The sequence below is a fragment of the Falco naumanni genome, chromosome Z (genome assembly GCF_017639655.2).
Source record: "Falco naumanni isolate bFalNau1 chromosome Z, bFalNau1.pat, whole genome shotgun sequence".
NCBI classification, from domain to species: Eukaryota; Metazoa; Chordata; class Aves; order Falconiformes; family Falconidae; genus Falco; species Falco naumanni.
In genome coordinates, this window is record NC_054080.1 from 56,329,101 (window position 1) to 56,349,824 (window position 20,724).

Below are 20,724 nucleotides of genomic sequence, written 5' to 3' on the forward strand. Positions count from 1 at the left end.
TATTGAAGTTCTATGGTTTAAAAAAAATATATTTGTTTCTCCTCTTCTTGTTTTGACACTGGATTAGCTTGTTCAGAGCTGGATGAATGTAGGAGTGACATTTTAGAATTTTTGAAAGTGAACAAAAAGCTTACCATATCCCTAAAGAAAACTGCATTGACTGTGTCATGTTCTGCTGTGACAGAAAACACAGAGGCCAGCCTGTCTTGTGCTAAAATATTAAGACAGATTTTCAGATTGCAGTTGATCTTTTTTTGTTCTTCCTACTGAAATCTATGAAAGATTAGCCTTGTGGATCATTATAGATTCACAGAAGTGTGTTACAGCCAGTTTGTCCAGTTAGCCCTGCTCCAGAACTTGTCTGTTTCACTTTCAGAACATAGGGTTAGGTTTGTAAATGACTTAATTGGCTAGAGTGATCATTGGTTTGTCTTTTGGATTGTCTTCCTATGATTGTATGTTTGATTTATTTTACGACCAAGCTTAATCAAAATCTTAATTCTAACTCAAAATCAGATGTAGGGTGCCTTCATAATCTATCTGGTGACAGTACGGGTCTATCAATGGAATAAGAAGTCTGCAACCCATAGTTAGGGTGAAGACATTAATTCAGTGCACAGGCATGTCTGAAATAAATGTTACAGCATGCCTGATGAAAGAATTATTCTTTATTTCAAAATAAAGCACTTGCAAACTAGCACTGATTTAAGTCCATATATGATAGCAACAAGGGATGTAGTTAGAATATATATGACAAAAGACTTACCTGATGCTTTTGATTCTAAAGGTAAGAGGTTTGTCATGTTTTGCAGTCTTCGTCGAGTGTAACTGCTGTATTCTTATTCCCACACATTTTATATCATGCTTTGTCTATGCTTAATAGTTCCTTGTGTTTTTATAATTGGAGGCATAATGATAATACAAGGAGTGTAACCTACCACTTGTCATGTAAGTTGTATAATATGAGAATATTTGAATTATGTTATCTACATTTGTGTCTAGTTAATAACAATTTTGCTTGTCAAGCATGTCACTCTATCCTGAAGCAAAAATGCATTGTTGCTGCAGTGACATTTACAGGCTTACCTGGCCGTTTAGACTAAATAAAGAGTATCACGGCTTCACCTGTATTAAGAAGTTGAGTGAGTCTCCTTTACTAAACATGAACTTTCTTTTTACATAAATTGTAATGTATTAATCAAATGTAGCCATTTACCTGATAATTCTGTTGTAGCAAATACAGTTTTAATTGTGGGATTGTCTAAGAATTTATATTGGTGGTGGGTCCAAAACACATTCTTTACCAATTTGTTGTACTACAATTTGTGTTGTTTATGTGGGCAAAACACACCTTGTATACAAAACCAAGAATTTACAATTACTCTAACTGAAATCTTAACTGTCAAATCAAAGAATTATTATCAATACAGTAATTCAGATAAAGTTTTTGTCTTCCTAGTACCCATCCCTGTTTCTCTGGCATTATACCTGCCCTTTTATGACCCTTCTGCATGCTAAGGTCAATGGCTTCCATCTGAGAAAGGATTACAGCAAGTTACCCTCCATCACAGGTGTTATGCCTGGAGAAGTATGATGGATGGTGGGAGGCTCTCTACTCACACTGGGTCCACTTGCAGCTATTTTTAATGTGTTTTCTATCACAGCCTACAGCTTATTCATTTGTCATTGATTTCCATTTCCATATTACATCTGAATTTGCTATATATGGTGTGTTTTACATTTTCTGCGTATTTCTTGAATACTGTCATCCCATGCTTATTATCTTCTTTGCTACATTTTTAATCTAGGGACATGGATTGTTTATTCTACACAAAATAGCTATTTGATATTACTGTCTGTTAGAGCATCAGCATTTTAACAATGGGCTTTACACCACACAATCGTAGAAAGCTAAGCTAAAACGGAAACAGATGAAGTAATATTTATCTGATTGTTTGACAATTACTGTTACAGCTAAGCTAGAACAAAGCTCTAGGCTGTCACAGACAAGTCTAGACAAGGAAGCCTGACAAGTCCAAGTCTTGAGGTCTTGCGGGTTTATTACAAATCCTGTGACATGTTTCTGACAGTGGTGATACCATATTTTTTGGGCTATAGGTCTGCAGTACTTCATCAGAATTTTTAGAGATCTGTAACTAAGGTTCCCTTGTCTGTCTAACTTACAAGTCATGAGAATACTGTTTATAAGATTTCTGCTCTGTTTTCATTTTCTTCATTCCCTCTTAACTGAGTTTTCCTGCAGTTGTGCATTGTGTGTACTTGTATTGCTTTATTTCCATGTGGAAAAAGATCTTGGACTGGATGTTAAAGATCTCCATTCTTTTTTTATTGATAATGAATGCCTGTCAGTAACATGTTTACTTTAATTTTTGAATACGATAAATCAGAATACCTTTATATGGAATAATGCAGCTCTATGCTAGGTAAATTTTATAAAACTTTTTCTGGCTGATACATTTTTAGTTGTCTGATTATATATGCATAAGGCAGATGAACTATTCACTATCACAGAGAAAATTTCTTACTTTGAATATTTGTTCTCTGGTTATAGATTCATTAATTGCCCTTTCATGATGTAGGTTTTGATCTTTGGTTTTAGCAGTTCCATTTGATAAAGGGGGATTGGTGAAAGAAAATTATTATTTACTGTCTTATCAGTTCCTCCATATCTGTCTTTAGATCAGTTGAGGAGGCTTTTGTGGATGAAGGTTATTGCTTCATTGGGATTTTATCTGTTATTAAAAAGCCCTGAATCGGTATTCTGGTTACAGGAGTAGATTTCTTGGTTGGGAGGCAGGAGGTTGTATGACACAGGATGAGAGAGATGCTTTAGCCCTCTCCGTTATCATTCAACTGCTGTATCATGTTCTGTTGTGTCAGTGTTAGGGTGTATGGCACCTCCCTTTCTTCCCATTGCTTGTGATACACCACCTCCAGAGGCTGCACCAATGCGTTGACTGTGATAAGGCCTTCCTTCGGTGTTAGACAAAGGATTCTGTTCTCTCTAGTTTCTGTGAAGCTGACTATCAGCTTAAGAACTACAGGATTATACTAAAATCTTAAAGGAGTTTGAGGATATTGTTCTGGCATGAAAGACTTTCTTAGCTTTTATGCACAGAGGTTTTCTACTGTATTGCAATACCATAGCATTATCATGAGCATTAGCTACTCTGCATAAATAACAGTATGTCCTGAAATATTTATTTTAATCTAGTGTTTATCATATTTATATCCCAGGAAATAATACCTTAGTTAATTAAGTACCATAAAAGGCTAACTTGCATTACAGAGATTACACTGAAAAAATACTTACGTGCCTGCCTGCTAAGCTATGTAGTAATCCATACCAAAACCCACAACAGCAATTCTGAGGTTTTTACTTGATGAGTAAGATAATTATTATGCTACTTGTTTGTTTGAATTAGAATTACAGAAGAACTAAACAATTGACAATGAAAGGATTTCTTGTTTGAATTAAGATGCTTCTTTTTTTTTTGTACAGCCACTGTGAAGGGATGCTGGTATTTCAAGTTACGGTATAAAAGGTATAGATCTTCAAGGAGAAGGATAGGTTTATGTGCATTTTACCCAAGACTTGATTTTTCCAAGTCAGTGTCTACAGCTAGTGATAAGAATTCAGTAGTTAATTACTAATCTTCCAAGATACAGAAGTTACTGGTATGTAATTTCAGGTTAAAAACTAATTTTAAATAAACACAAACTGCACTTGAGTTAACTTGTCTGGACTTCTAACCTGATTTGAGAATTTTTATTTAAAGATGCTGCATTTCTCAATTCTTGAAAAAGGGAAATAAATATTTTTGTGGTTTTTTTTTTTTTTACTAAAACACAGGGTAATGGAAAAATCTTTCAACCAGGTAGACTTCTAAGACATAAATAAAACCAGCATAAGTCTGTAGGCTTATGTTTTCTAAGCAGATATAAATGCAGGAAAAGTAAGTCTGTCCGATCAACTGCTTGCTGAAAGAAAATCTGGGGCCATGATCACCCTATGTGTATTACTGAGATATGATGTCGTGGCATAGAATCAAATCATAGATGCAACTGGGAATAAATTATTTCCCATGTGTGTACACTGAAAACTAAGGGAGGACAACAACAAGGTTTATTCTTTCTGTGCTGTTGGTTTTGTCTCCTTTCTTCAATGTGCCAGTGTCTTTGAAGAGACAGAAGTGAAAAGACAAAAAGAACTTTTAAAAAGTTAAGCTCAGTAATGTTATGTTAGTGTCTGTAATACAATGCAAGACATTGTGCTTAATTTGTATGCTAAGGCTGGGACTTAATGAACTCATAGTTTCTGTTTTCATGTGCCAAACCCCATCATTTTATTAAGAACTTTATACCACAACTCCATGTGTTTTATTTCTAACATTATACTTCACAAATTATTACAATATGTGTGTAAGCAATAAGGCATAATAGGGGATTCCTTGAGCTATTGTACCTTGCAATGCTAGTCCAACTCATGCTGGTGTCATTAATATTCAGTGTGGGGTTTCAACATTGGACACGTTTTCCAGGCTTGCTTATTTTAAATGGAATTCACACAGCGTCTGACTTCGTGTAACTCGCTTTCAGGGTAAACATCATCTAGTTTGCACAGCCTTCTGGAAACTAGAATTCTGCAGCCTAACTACTTGGACTTCAAATTTATTAGTAATTCTGATGATCTTTCTAAGGCCACATTCTAGTAAATAATGAATTTCACAGCATTTTGATAGAAGGAGCTATTAGATTCTGTTGCCTGCCTTGTATCTCAAGCCGTAATATATCAATAAGGTGTTCTCATAAAGAGCCAGAAGACTTTAGTTACACTGCAATTAGTCCCTAGATCATCTTTATATGCATCTATTGCAGAAAAGAAGAGTTAGGAGTGTTTTGCAATGGGAAAGAACTGACTGTATGATATATATCAGATTATTTGAGAAAGTGTTGCATGTTTGTGCTGCAAGTGCTATGGAGAAGTAGAAGATCACTTCCTTAATTTAAGTTATCCTTCTGTGTGTGTGAAGGATATTAACATCTTGTTTTCCTCTTTGCTACTGTTTTATGTTGAGGGGTCATGTTACTGCATGCAGTGACCTTAAAACATTTGGTTATCTTGCATATCACAAGATAAATGATATCACAATGGTATCATAAGGTATCACAATGATATGTTGACATGATAAAACAGATTAATCGGGACCTGCACATAGTTAAACTCATACATAGGTTATTACAATGCAAAGATCAACTGATTTTTAACTCTCCAAAAGAAATGTTAAGAGTTAATGTTAATATTTAACTATCTTCTTGAGCTTTAGTCCCTAAAATAATGATTTTGCTTTGTTTTCAGTAGACTGCAAGGTGTTTCTTTCATGTTAACTTTGTTCCTTTCAGCTGATCTTGAGGCTTTTGCTATACTCAAATGAAAAGGAAAATGTTTAAGTAGCTTAATGATGGGTAAAAGCAAATCATGTAGTATAAGGCTTATGAAACATTTAGGATTTTAAAACTAAAATTTTGGAGTTTCTGAAAGTCTCTGAAGTGGAAAGAAGAAACTGCTGTGGCCATAGTTAATAAAGCAAAAATTCTGACTTCGGTTGTTGATAAGATGCTGTATCTTCAGTTCCTGAAAAGTAATGAAGTTTCTGAAGCTAAAAAAGGAATCATTATCTCTGAGTCTATTGTTTAGTAATTAATTAATCTTGTGTAAGTTTTCATAATTAAAAAACATAACAACTAATAGTAAATGGCCATGGCCTTTTCTGTATATTGATAAGAAACTAATTCCTATTTAGATAAAGAGAAAAAAAAGCCTGACTTCAAGTTCCTAGATAGGTGTATTAACCACCAGCTTACTACATAAGAAATGGATGCTGCTTCCTTCTCTTGTTCTGTTTTTGGACAAAAGTATCTGAATTTTTTTGTTGAACTCATTTAGTTACATAGTGGTTTTGTAAATATGTAATGTTACATTACATACATAAAAAATCTGATTTTGTGTTTTGTGTGATTATACTAAATGAATCTTAGGCAGATAATAAATGGAGACTTACACAGAGTTTGGGCATCTCTGTTTTCTCTGAATCATAATACTTTTAATATTCCACGTTAATGGAGAACTTTGAATTTCAAAATAGTGTTGCATGTTGTTTACAAGCAATAGTATAGATTTTAATGATTAAATAAGAAATTTAATGGTATCATGCTTGCCAAGATACAAAGCTTAGCAGTCACGAAACAGGTTAAAATTTCCAAATAGACTTTTCTAAAATGAGGAATCTGGCCTTTGAAATAATGAATGCCATTTACTTCACAGTTTTGAAATACATTGATTTGAAGATCAAATTTTGTACATGGACATTCAAAAACTATAAATAGATTATAACCTATGAAGAGTAATGATTCAAGATAAATAATTTAGAATGTGAAACATGATAGAAGATTTCAGTAGCTGAGTAGTTTGTTAGGGTAAGCTGATTAATGAGGCATAAATGTTTCATAGCTGAAAGTGATTTTAAAAATATTGCTGTTGCATATCTTTAACTTCTTTCATCTTTGTGACCTTTTTACAAGTCATAGTTCTGTTTTCATTTTATTTCTTAAATGCAGGTTTTTATCATAACATGAATTCATGTCTGATTTTGAATTCACCCTGTAAAAAGAACTGCATTTCCCAAAATACCAGTGACGTCTGATTTTCAAGGTTGAACTAAGAGCTTTAATTAATTTAAAAACAGTAGATAACAGGGTTCTTGAACACTGGACTCTCTTGACTGATGTTTGTATGAATTGCTTGTAATTCTGCAGCAAGCACAGTAGACTAGAATATCTAGAATATCTGACTAAAATTCAAATATTTTTCATTGGATTAAGAAAGTTTTAAAAGGTGGTTCTTAATTAATTGTTTTGAAATATATTAATAACTGGATGAGCTCTTTCTGCCTGCCGCCTCAATTTTTGTCATACTTTCTTTCTCTCCTCCTCTTTAGGTAGGACTGACAAATATTTCTATAAGGGCTTGGTGGATGCTTGGTTTAACATTGTCACTGAATTAGTTATCTAGTGCTTTGACTTGATGAGTGTTGTTCTCTGAGGAGGCAGAGACTGTTTGCCATTCTTGTTTAATTTGGTTACAGCTATTGTGTATATATTTCAAGAATTACAATGTTTCCCTCAGCTAAATGAACGATACAAATAATTTCTTTTCCTTTTCCTTTTGTTTTTTTTGTTGTTGTTTTTTTTTTTTTCTTGAAGCCGATCAACAACTTATCCTTACACAGAAACCCAGATGTACAGCCAAAACACTGGGGGAAATTATTTTGATACTCAAGGAAGTTCTGCACAGGTGACAACAGTGGTCTCATCTCATAGCATGGTGGGCACTGGAGGGATTCAGATGGGTGTCACAGGAGGACAACTCATTAGCAGCTCAGGAGGGACCTATCTGATTGGCAATGCAATGGAAAATTCTGGTCATTCAGTGACTCATACAACGCGGGCCTCCCCAGCGACAGTAAGTATTTCAGACTGACACAAACTCTTTGAGTCTAGTTTCTTACTCAAATGTTCTTGCAGACAGACATGGGTTTTGTGACAGAATGTATAGCAATATTGTGTTGTCAGAATAAGTACTTTTTGTAAAGTAAGTAATATATACATGTGTAAAATACAGGAGTAGGAATACTGTGAATACTTAAACATGAAGGCAGATCTTTCCTTTGACAGCTTGCAAATATTTACATTTCATACAGTAAATTTTTGCATGCAAGTAATATCAGTGGATGCTTTTGGAGTGCTCACATAATAGTTTTTCCAAGCTGAATATTTTTCAGGTTGGGAACTAAAACCAGCCTCCTTTAACATTTTGTTGTTTTTCTGGAAATGTAAGAAAAGCACAGTGTTGTTGATCTTAACTGTTAGATGTAAATGTTAAATAATGTAATTTACCAATAGGTACATGAAACTTCCCTGCATTTGTTCAGTTTGTTTGCTCAGTCTTAGTGTAGGTTTAATGGCTTATTTCAAAATATTTCCAATTTTTCAGAGGACTATACTACCATTTTAGACTTTATTCTTACTTATCTATGGTATGTCTCCAAAGAGTGTTCAAATTAAAAATTAATTGTGGAAGTGTCTTACAGTGCTGTGGGAAGACTCATTCTGTTACGACTGATCAATAATATTGTGGACACTTAAACATAAACATAGGACTTTTCCATAAGAGAGTACTCCATCAGCCCTTACTAAAATTAGAAAAATGGGTTTATACCTAGTCTAGCTTTGCTGCATAGCCCTAACTAATACTTTTACCTAATTCTTCTGGGTATTTGATCTGGATGTAGATATTTGGAAGTAATGGTTAAGAGAATTGTGAAATACAGAGTAGGAAGAGTTGAAAAATATAGTAAAGGATATAAAGTATCATTAATAATACAGATTCATCAATACTCAAAAGGGCAATGAAATTAGGGGACTTTATTTTTAGCAACCAATGTAATGAGTGAAAATCTGATACTCTTCTATTTGAAATTATGATGAACGTTTACAATACCATTGGATAGTTTAGATGAGCTGATAAAATCTCTTTTGTTTTGATTCTTAAAGTGGTTGGTATGGATAAATACAAAGTTCTTGTACAATGTAAAAAAATAATTAATCCAAAACCTGTGTAGTATTATTTTCTGAGCATGAAAGTTACAAAGAGTCATAATTCATGAAGAGTATAAATATCAGTACCATAGTGTGAGCTTCCAGGTAGCAACAGAGAATTTTGGTTTTGAGTTACAAAATAATAGAAAAAGAGTATATATTAACATTTGTCTATATTTTATATGTCTTTAATAGAAAAAAAGATCTGGAAAAAAAAAGCTTTCCTCCTTCAGATTTCTTTAATTAAAATCAAGACTTTAATTAAACTATTTTCTTTGTTCCTTTTATGTACTGTCTCATTTTACTTATTTGGAAGATATTTCATGGAATTTTTCACCTGACAGCACAGGCAAAACAAATAATTTTCTATACACAAAAATAAGGAATAGGTCTTCTAGATGGAATTAAATTTGAAAAGTGATGTTTCTTTAAATATTTAAGTAGCAATGATATTCCTCTGTTTTCTTAGTTGTTTTAAATCATTCTGCAGTTGAATAAAAATATTGCCTCTTTTAGAGATCATGCTAGTTTTCTCCTTAATCAAGTAAGAGCAAATGCATATTTGTGCTTTGCATATCATGCTGTAAGATTTGGTTTACGCAGTGAAACCAGAATACAGTCAGTGGCAACACTTAACTGAATGTAAAATCAAGTGAGGCTTAAATGCATCCAGTAAACACAAATGGAGTAGTAGGCTTACTTTGAAGTTTGATGTCCCAGAATTATTTGAATGATACCAAAACTCCATGCTATGTCTTGCAAATTAAAAACTGTTTTGTGTTTTTCCTCAAATTTAAAGTAAAATTTACTAAAATTCAACAAAATCTAATGTTTATACCTTCAGCAACAGCTTTCTCTTGCTTTGTGTCAATAAAGCAGCCTGTTTTATTTGGTTCAAGTAACTTTTATAGTGCTGTATCAAAGTGCCTTTAAGAACAGAAAAAAATACTGCTAATTGTATTGAATTGCATTTTGAACACTAAATAGCTTTATCTGTTTTTTTAAGGTGCTGTTTATTTTGTAGAGTATAATTCTGTAAATATGAGACAGAATGTATATATTAGAAGTAGTTTTCTTGCTAAGGAAGTGGGAGACAACATGATTTTAGATTTTATAGTAGTATGCTCTTGGTGTGTATGGTTCAGCTGAAGTACTCAAGAGTCAGTTGAAACACATGTTTCAGTTTAAACTGTAATTTTAAAGCACCAAGTCTATTTTAATTTTACTAGCAGGCATAATTAAACTATGCAAAATAGATCAATGTAGTATTTTATTTGGATTGCACCTTGTATTGGTAGAGCTTGTTTCACTTCTGATCCTCATTTGGCCTTTACCATCATAACTTTTTTCATTGTTGTATAGATACTTTATTGGGGTCATCAAAACAATGTGTATCTAGGCTGGTTTGCTACTGTAATACTCAGAAAATACTCCAGATTTTTAATTAGTTTGGAGAATTTTCATATGGAGACAAAGGATATAGAAATGAATAGGAACTTACTTATTAACACAGGTGGTTGACACAATCCCTCTTTTACCATAGAGATACAAGTTCTGTTTACTGTTTTCAACTGATAACTCCTTAGTTTTGTTGTTATTCACCGTCACTGATCATTACCTTTGGTAACAAGCAAATTGTGTTACTGATGTTGTCTATTTCGGATAGACTTAGCTTAAGTTAAAAGAAACAAACAAAACAGCTGCAGGTTAAAAAGTCAAATGTATAAAATAAGTCCATTTCATTAACTGTGTCTTAGAGAAATGAAACTTAAAAATCTTAATTTACTTTTCTCCAGGTGTGCGATTTGGTTTATACAGAATTCAATAAAAGAGAATCAGGGACTTTTTACATCAAGTCTATCTTTACATTATTTTCTTTATGGTTTCATGTAATTTTGAGTTCTGCTTTGGGTTTAATAAAGAGCAAATATTTTGTTTGTAACATTTCATTCATTTTCATTTCTGCAAAACATTCATTTAAGAAAGCTGTCCTGCTTAAGCTGTAGCAGATAATAGTGTTTTTATAGCCAAAATATTAGTTGTGCACTATCAAAACTATTCCAACCTATATACAGTAGTGATTTATGTTAGTGTGCATGAAAGACAGTTGTTGACAATTTCTTTACTCATTTCATTTTCATTGATTTCATTGCTCTTCCCATTACGTCTTTTGCTGGTCTGTTAAACTACTGCCCACTTACTATGAAGTATTTTTCCACTAAAACAGACAGGCATTCAGATTGTAAGACCTTCTAGATATTAGGTAGATAAACAGCTTTCCAAAATGACCATTTGCATGTGAATATTTGTGTATTGGTCGAGAATTAATTGTGATTGCATTTAGTAAGAAGTGATTTATCCTAGCTGAGTATCTATTTGAAATGAATTTTCATGGTGAAACCTGTATGAGAGTAATTAAAAATCCTGTTCAGTTTATTGGCAGCTGTTGTTAAAGAAGAGGCAACTGTATTTAAGAGACTAACTAGAAAATTGGATTGCCATGTTAATAATGGAATCTAAATGTGCTTCCAGGTTTTTTTTTTCCATATGTAAATATCTAGGACTGTTCTTGTGATAGGACAGGGTGATCTAACAAACACAGTTCATAATATCACAAGGTTAAAAAATTCATATGGTTTCTTGTAATAAAGTGTTACACTTAGCAGCCAGTGAGAGGCTCCCATCTACTAGTCTCATTTTCTAACAAGCTTTATGACTGATCTGCAATACAGTTGTCAATCAGTCACCACCACCAACAGGAGATCTCCACTCACGCTGTTGCAGAGATTTGTCCTATTTCAGTACAAATCTAAATTTGCAAGAAAGTAAAAGCAAAATTAATATGGATATAATGTATCACTACACATTATGTCTGGTAGTAAAGCACTGTGTGAAATTTACTTGTAGCTTTAAAGGAAGGATGGTGCGTACCCAGAATGTGTCATAATTGGTGGAGGGAGAACAACAGGAAGTAAGAAAGCCCGGTATAAATACCATATCCTGATAATATAATTTTTGTGGAAGGCATATGTAACTATATGCATTTATGAAATTATTTTAAGAACAAAAAAACCCCAGATGTTTAAGTGGTCCATTAAAGGTGGAGGGGTTATAATTTGGAAAGTAGTTTGAGATGAGATTTTATTTATTAATCACTTTCCTAGTAGAAGAACTTTTTCCTCTTCCATTCCCTAACTTTTCTGATATTTTTTATTTAGATGGGTCCATCTTAGTGTAAAAAAGGCCATTTCTGTCCAAATCAAACATGCACAGATTTTTGTGCTACAAAGGATTATTAGATCATTTGGTTTGACCTCTTATACTGCAAAGACATTTACTTGTGACTTCTTCAACTAAGCACAGTGGCATCTTTTGTAAAAACAGGCATCTGTTTCCAGATACAGGAAGGCAGCATTTTATTTTTTTTTCTTTTAAATGAGTCATAAGAATGGTTAATCACTATTACTGCTAAAAAGGTATTAATGTATGAACTAACTGGTGGGATGGGAAGTTTAGAGGATTTGTGGATCATGTACCTTTACAAACCTGCCTCCAAGACTTTTCCTCCTGTTTTGGTTTCTTCTTCAGAGCTGTGGAGCATCATGGCTTTTCCCTCTCTCTTCCAGAGGTTTGAGTCTACCAAGGTGGCCAAAGTAACTTACGTCTTTTTCTCTGCCCCCTTGAGTGCCTTTCTTCTCCACTGTAGTGTTTTGGGTGAGGCTGTGCCCTTTTCATAAGGCAAGGAAGAGGGAGAATGACCCTACCAAGTTCAGCAACACCTGCCCTGTCTGCATTCTGGCTTCACCTGCCTATACTACTTGTTTCTTTCCTGATACAGTCAGGCTTCAGCTTTCAGTCATTGGCTTTTGGTGTGTTTTCTCCATAAAAGGCTGGTAGCACCTCTTAAGTTGTTTCCGATTTTGGCAATTGAATATTTACTCTGGTATTTTTGTATCAAAAATCAAGATGTAGTTTTGTTGGAAACTCAGTTTATTCCCATGTAACATTCCAATTACTAATGAAATAATATTGTAAGAAACACATGGTTTTAAATCATAAGATATTAAAAATAGGTATGTTTGAATCTGTGAGGGGAATTTCTGTTAATTACTTTTATTTGAACATGCATAAGCTGCATGCAAGATGACTTGCCACTGATATTCTTAGGACAGTCGGATCATCAATGGCAGGGAGGCATCACCTTTTTAAAGGACTGGATTTTTTTGTTTCTGGTTAAATACACATTTGTTCAAAAATGGCCACTCTACCTGTCTCTAAGGCTGTCTTGCCATAAGTGTTTTCAAATTTTATTTTAATAATAATCTGAAGTAAACTTTCCTTTTAATTTATCAATTCTGATTTTCTGGTGTGAGTAACTCCAGTGCATTTCCATGTGTTTTTCAGTGTTAGGTGGAATATGTATGTTCTAGAAGTCCTTATAATCAGGTGGACAGGGGATTTCATTTGTTTGTTTGTTTGTTTTCCTTTAACAAGTACCAAATTTGGGGAAAATGACCACAAAGAAAAAAAAGTTTAGAATCTGTTTGAAGATGTATATAATAGAGATGAGGTATTCAAATAACTGGATGATCCAGGTGAGAGACAGTGAATTAGTCAGTTTGACCATAGGTTTGAGAACTTCCAGCAAGGAGGATAAACATGGGCAGCAGTGTTTCACTTTGAAAATTTGGGAAGGAGAAAGTAATCTGACCTAAACTGCAAACATTTATTGTTTTTCCAGTCTGTGGCTGTTAGGTGTGCTTTTCCCCCTACATTGCATCCCTATATTCTTTTGTAATCACTAGAGAACATATTCTATTTCCTAGTCAGTATGCACACCTTATGTACATGCAGACCTCTGGAGGTGTGCACTTGCAGCAGGTATTTTGACCCATATCTGTTATATATATTAAACTTGTTGTATTTACAAATTAAGCAATTTTAGAAAAACAAAAAAGCTTTTTTCCTAAGTTTTTAAGATTTATCAGCATTCTTTTAAGGTCAGCATATGTAAAATACCAAATTTTTTTTTGTGTTCTCCCCTTCCTCTATATTTACATTTCTTTCATTTCAACAGCTTTTAAAAGAATCTGTGTACAGGTGCTGCTACAGCTTTGTCTGTTGTGAGGAGTGCAAACCGTTTAGATTTAATTCTTCCACCTGTAAAAGCTAGACCTGAGTTCTCTTAGTGTTATACTCTTTATATAACTATATATACTATTTATAGAACTATACTTAGTTCTATACTATTTCATTTTCAGGCTTCATGTTTCCTGGCCAAACTTGTCTGCCTAACACAACCGTCTGGCATAAGTTTTGGAAAACAGTATGACATACATCAATACTCTCCTGAAACAGAATTGAAAGCCACCGTACATAATGCATGTTTGTGGCATTCCAAAAGAGTGAAAGTGTCACATTTTCAAAAGTCCTGAGTCCATTTATCCTGTAGCTTCAGGTTAGTTCATGATGTGTATACACCTTATTTAGATAAGCACAATTGTCACAAGTATGCAGGACGTAGGTGGCTGTACCAAATTAATCTTTCTTATACACATATGATGAATTAGCAATTCCTTCATAATGGAGCATGTGATGAAAGCTCCTTTAGAAGAAGTTCACTTCCTTTAAAGCCTAAAAGGGCAAACCTTTGGAAGTGGGTAAAAGGCATTCTGAATGGGAGGTGCCTGTAGAGGTAGAAACCAGAACTATCTTTTTTGAATTTTAAGATGCCACCTAAAGTTGCCTGCTTTGCTGCTGGTGGAGGGTGGTTTGCAAATTGAAACAGATAAAAAAAATAAATTGTAGGCTATCAGATTAATTGCAAATTAATCAGGGCTTAAACTTCTGCAGGTTGTTTTCTTTATGTCCTGACCTACTCAGAACAACTTACTGTAAATACTTCATCTTAATTAGCTGAATTGTTGGTTAGTAAGTCGATTCATGAAAAAGTACTATTTCTTTCTTCTTCCTAAGAGGAAAGCAGTTTTTTCAAAGTGCGTTTGGGATATGTGTTTTCTATGTCTGTGCTGTACACACCTGAGACTATTCTGCATAATTTATCTAGTAACATGTTAATGAACACTAAGACATAGGCTAGCAAGAACAGTTAATAGCTTTCAAATCAGTAGATCATGTAAAGACTGAACATTGTAGGATTCCAAATGCGTATACTGAGATCAAACTGTTGAATTTTTTAACTCCAGGGAAATAACCTTAATCATTAACAACTGTGTCAGAGTATAATGCAGGCAGTATTTCAAGTTGGAAAACAAAGTAAGTTGAAGGAAGAATTTACAATCACGTTTTTCATAGCTATCATGTTCTAATGTAGTGTCTGCTCATGTTAAATATTACTATACAAACTGATTATCATTCCTGCCAGTCCTGTAACATTTAACATGGTTTTGTTGCAGTTGCTGTGGGACTGATTGTGTACATTTCAGTTATCAGTCAGAATGTTTTAATAAATAAATGTTTTTAGTTGTGTTAGGAGAAGAATAGGAGAAACGTATGACTGATAACATTCAAATAAATGAATGTGTAATTCTTGTCATTTAGCATTTCAGATGTATATGTAGTTAGTTGTGCCTGGAATCTCTTACTGCTTATCGCTAAAATTGCAAGGATATCAGTCTTCCCATTGTATTTATGCAGAATATAATTTTGAATGTTAAAATTATTTTCATATTCTTTCCACAAAATATCATAATAAAAATCATAATAAAACCCAGTGCATTACCTAGCATTACCTAACATCTATTATGTGCTTAAATGCTGTTTTGAATAGAGGTGAAATTCTTTTCAGTTTTTCTAGAACCTAAATAAAAGACCCTGGCAAAAACTTAAAACTAAAAACTTAAAAGCGTGAAGGAACAGATCCCTCACATAAAAAACTTTTTACTCAAGTAGCTGTTACTCCCTATACACACAGTACTCTGTGTCACATAGATCATCTTGAAAACCCAAAAGCTTGGAATAAAAAACTAGAATAAAATAGAATATTTCAGTTGGAAGGGACTTAAAACTGTCACCTAGCCCAGCTGCCTGGCCGCTTCAGGGCTGACCAGGAGTTAAAGCACATTGTTAAGGGCATTGCCCAAGCGCCTCATAAACACTGACGGGCTCGGGGCACTGACCACCTCTAGGACGCCTGTTCCAGGGTGTGACCACCCCCTGGGTAAAGCTGTGCTTCCCAGTGCCCAGCCTGAGCCTCCCCCGGCGCAGCTTTGAGCCGTTCCCACCTGTCCTGTCGCTGGGTCCCCGGGAGAAGAGCTCAGCGCCTCCCGCCACTTCCCCTCCTCAGGGAGCTGCAGGGAGCCACGAGGTCACCCCTCGGCCTCCTTCTCTCCAGACTGGACAAGCCCGAAGCCTTAGGCTCCCCTCACGGGACATTCCTCCCAGCCCTGTCACCAGCTTTGTTGCCCTCTGGATGCGCTCAGGGGCCTGAATTCACGTCCTGCTGAAGTGGAGGGCCCAGAGCTGGTGCACACAGTACCCCGCGTGCAGCTGCGCCAGGCTGAGCGCAGCCGGCTGGTCGCCTCTTCCACTGCTGGTCACGCTGTGTTTGGTGTCCCCCAGGTGCCGTTTGCCCCTCGGCTGCCAGGGCACGTGGCCGACTCACGCTGAGCCTGCTGCCGGCCAGCACCCCCAGAGCCCTCTCCCCAGGGCTGCTCGCCAGCCACTCCTCTCCCAGTTTGAACTTGTGCCTGGCATTTCTCTGTCCCAGGTGTGGAATCCAGCGTTTTGAGTTGTCACTTTCATGTCACTGTTGGCTGTCCAATGCCTCAGTTTATTCAGATCCTTCTGCAAAGCTTCTCATCCCTGAAGAGCGTCAACAGGACCTCCTGGTTTGGTATCATCAGCAGACTTGCTAATGGTGCATTCAACTCCTGCATCCGGATAAATCATAAAGATACTGAACAGAACTGGCCTTAGAATTGAGCCCTGAGGAATGGAAGAAAACAAGAAGTAGACAGACATTTTCAGAAAGAGCAAGATGACTTTGAGCTCTAGACTTGTCTAGATGTCTAGTAAGTCTAGATGGCTCTAGACTTACTGTCTAGAAAATCTTTCTGCAAATCAGAAGTATTTTATGCTCAAAAATAGTTGAGTGATTGTATAGTCTACATAGGAAGAAGGTCTTTCTGTCATTAAAGGGACGTGTATCTGTCAGATAAGGCTGAAATTTCATTCTAACAAAATTTAGGCTAGAAATAGTGAACAAGATAATTAGTATTGAGAACAGTTTTTTCTTGAAGCTTGCCCTAGCAGAATATGATGAAGATGTGTTTTAAGTATAGAACACACGTCTTTCTGAGCTTGGTGAAGTATTTAGCATGTTGTAGTGGTGGTCCAGCACTGCTTATACCATGCAATAAAAGTGAACACAAGATTCATTGTCTTCAGTGGCCACAGGAATAAAATCTACTTCTAAAAGAGACTTCAGCAACAAAAATGTCCCAGATGACAAAAAAGAAACCGTTTCCTCATTTGGCTCATTGCATATCACCAAAAGGCATTGAAGCAATATGGCAGCGAGGAATGAGTGTCACCTGTAGTGCCACTCCTTAAGTGCAATTACTACAGGGTGTTAACAAATTGATTCTCTGAACAAACAAGGCTGAAAGTTGCTGCAACAAAATGGTAGTGGCAGTGAGCAGCAGGAGGTTTAACCGCAGTACTATAGTACTTCAGTGGACTGAGCGTTATAAAACAAATAGCCTAAGATTCGGAATTAGGATTTAAATGTGTATATGGTCTTCATTGTTTGGTTGTAGTGTTGTGTTAAGAAGGCAAACTGTATGGCTACAGTTTATAGTAAGTTGAGCATAATGTGATGGCGTTTTAAACTTGTAGCCTTTGTCATGTGGCATGCTTTTAAAATTTGATTTTTCCTGTGTGATTGAATATTTTGGCTTCATAGTATTTTCCACTGAAGCAACAAGAAATCAGAGTATTAAAAAACCTGCATCATTATTGCTGTGTAAGAGTATGTTTTCTTACATAGTAATTGTGTATTTTTAATAATGTACTTTTTATAAAAAAAGCTAGTATAGCTAATATTAAGCAGTTGTAAGAGAGAAGCAAGAAGTGAATTCTCTCAATTATTACAATAAAAACTTGTCAGTTGCCCTGTAAAAAAGGGAGAAGCTAATTTTATATGTACAGTAAATTCAAATATCAACTGTTGTATTTTTCAGTTTCTGCTATACAGTGAGTGAGTTCAGACAATGTTGATAAATTATGCCACTAAAATTATGGATAGTACTGTGATATTTGAAGTAGGATAGCGAGGGCTCATTAAAAAACATCTACACAGAGAATGATAACTGTGTTTGAAAGTATAAGTAGTGGTTTCCATTGCTTTCATTTTGGCCATTTAATGTAGCTGATTAATTACGTGCCTTGTTACTGTGCATCCCATTGTCTCTGTCATTTTCATTGTTGTATTTGCCCTTGTAGCTCCCCAGTTCAACTACACTTAGGTTCTTTTTTTTTATTATTTTAGTGCTGTCATTACTGAACCGATCAAAATATCCATTGATATTAAAAAAGAAAATTATGAGAATGGATGTGAGAGTATTCATACAGGTGCATTTGAAGGGATACTACTTTGTATTTTAGTAGGGCTATGTTTTCTTCTCCTTTTAAAAGGCAAAATTATTATCAACAAATCTGCTCTCCCAAAAGCTGGATCCTGCAGTCTGTGTAACTCCTGACTTTCCATTTACTTTAGCAGCTGGGGATATTCAAAGCATAGTGCTGGCAGCAGTAAGGGGGATGTCCTGTCCCAGAGAAACTAATGGTCAAAAACCTATTGAATTATTTGAGCGTGGGATTTGATTCTGTGATTCCAGAGAGCTAAAGTTTTGTTTCTAATTCAGTTTTTATTGCAAGCTGTACATGTATGTTTCTGATGCAGTTGAAGGGAAAACATATGGGGACCTTTCTTAAAATTCTGCTTATTTATTTTTTAATATATTAATTTTAATATATTAATATATATTTTTTTATATATTTTAATATATATTTTAATATATATAATTTATATATTTTAATATATTAATATATTTTTTAATATATTTTTGTTCAATCAGGGTTATTTTTGTTTCAATGCAGCTCACCAGTAGATCTACTAATTTAGTTTCCTGAGCAGGTTGGAAGGCAAAATGAACTTTGAGGCAGTGATCGTGCAGTATATATGCGAGCAAAATGCCTTTCTGAGGTGTGTGTTCACTGGTACTCTGGAATGAGGCCTCTTAGTAGAACATATGCCGTAGCCAGGAATAAAGCAGGCATTTTGATTGATCTGTAAAGCAATCTGTCGAAACTTCTCTGATCAGGCTTTTTTACTATCTTGTCTTGAGTCCTTTTTTTAATGACATCTATTATCAGATTGAAATGGCGATTGAGACACTGCAAAAGTCTGATGGTCTGTCCACTCACAGAAGCTCTCTTCTCAACAGCCATGTAAGTTGTTTCTTCTTCACATACACTTTCTCTTGCTTGTTCTGCATGCTTAGCCTGCCTCTAAATGTTTGTTTTATTTTATTACTACTTTTTGCTCTTGATCTTCTCATCTTAGCGGTTTGTAGTCTTCTACTACATCACCCGTGGCTTTAATTTGTCAGGTGAAATGTCTTTATGGTATATTGCAGAGTGTTACTGTTTCCTGTGCTCCACACCTATGTGAAGAGAAGTTACACATGTGACTGTTTTGCAGATTATAGTGTAAATGTTAAGGTGAAGTTCAAATAATTCTAGATTAGCTGGCTTTTGACATTTTAAATAAAGTTGCTGACAAAGCAAAATCTGTGTGCCCTATATTTCGGGGCATGTGAAGAGGGAAAGAAGGAACACACAGCATACTTAAATAATATTGTTAGATTATTTTTAGGTGTTTCTTCATTTGTTCTGAATAGAGACTTTATTATTAAATTACTTTCTTAAGAATCCTAAAGGTCCTTATGATGACTTGGAAAAAAAATGAAAGCATTATCTTAATTTGAAGTACACAAAAATGTCTTGTTCAGCTGCCTTTTGCTTTGTTCTTACTCTGCAAATCTCAGTTAAGAACTTCCCATATACAAAGCTAAAAGATCTTTGTGTCAAAACATGATCTCCAAATATAGTGATAAATCCATTATATGTAACTTTAAAATAATGGAAAAAGACCCAAAGTTAGTTTTAAACTTATATAAATAATAATATGACTTTGTAAGTTGCTGGTCTTTCTTGAAATATTTATTTTCTGTTGGTATTTGTGGGTTTGTACTTTGTATTTTTTCCATGTTAGCTTGTATTCATCTTACCTCTTTTTTTCCTTCTCAGCTTTACTAATTATATGAATTCAAATTTATTTATTGTTTTACAGAAGAAATTTAATTTGGTTTTAATGTAAGAATGTAGTGGTAGAAGCTGTTCCTCAGAAATCAAATTAAAAATGTATGTTTTAAGCAGGTTTGGATTTGGATTCTGGATTTTTTCTGTATGGGTCTAGTTATGTCAAAGTCAAAAAAAGAAATGTTTTCTGGAAATCTTAAGCAAACTTTTTTTTCCTCTACAAAATGCCCAAACTGAAAGAGGAAAATCGTTTTACAAAAAGTTACACAAAATGTTATACAGAAGGACTTTGGATGTTTACGAAACAATTTTTTTGAAGATAAGACAATATCAAAATTATTGTCTAAATAATAACAGATAATATTAGACAGATAATATAAAAATTATTGTTTAAATATAATTTTTAAAGGGACCGTAACTTTTTCTAACGACGTGACAGAAATTTACTTTAAGATTTGGAACACTTGAACTATTGATAATTTTGTGTTTAATCCCGTTATGAACTCCACAATCTTCATATAAAACCAAGAAGAAATATAAGAGAAGCTGCTATGCCCCAGTGTACTATGTTCCACTTGTTTCTGGTGCTATGCACTGTTCACAATGTGTTACTAATAATGAGATTCTCATCCAGCTGTGAAGTTTTTTCATGGTATTCCTTTCCTGATTATGAAAGCTTTTTAAAAAGTATTCAGATAG

At 34.6% G+C, this 20,724-nt stretch overlaps 1 protein-coding gene across 3 annotated transcripts in view; it reads left to right on the plus strand.

Annotated features, from left to right (window-relative positions):
• The window catches only part of RFX3 (regulatory factor X3), a 127,063-nt gene that overhangs the window by 71,080 nt on the left and 35,259 nt on the right, over nucleotides 1–20,724 (plus strand). For 2 of the 3 annotated variants that reach the window (XM_040579438.1, XM_040579439.1), the window contains exons 4-5: nucleotides 7,285–7,543; nucleotides 19,078–19,152. In XM_040579438.1, coding sequence (XP_040435372.1) covers nucleotides 7,285–7,543; nucleotides 19,078–19,152 — 334 coding nt within the window. The remainder of the gene's footprint in view (nucleotides 1–7,284; nucleotides 7,544–19,077; nucleotides 19,153–20,724) is intronic. The other variant, XM_040579437.1, reaches the window with a different exon arrangement.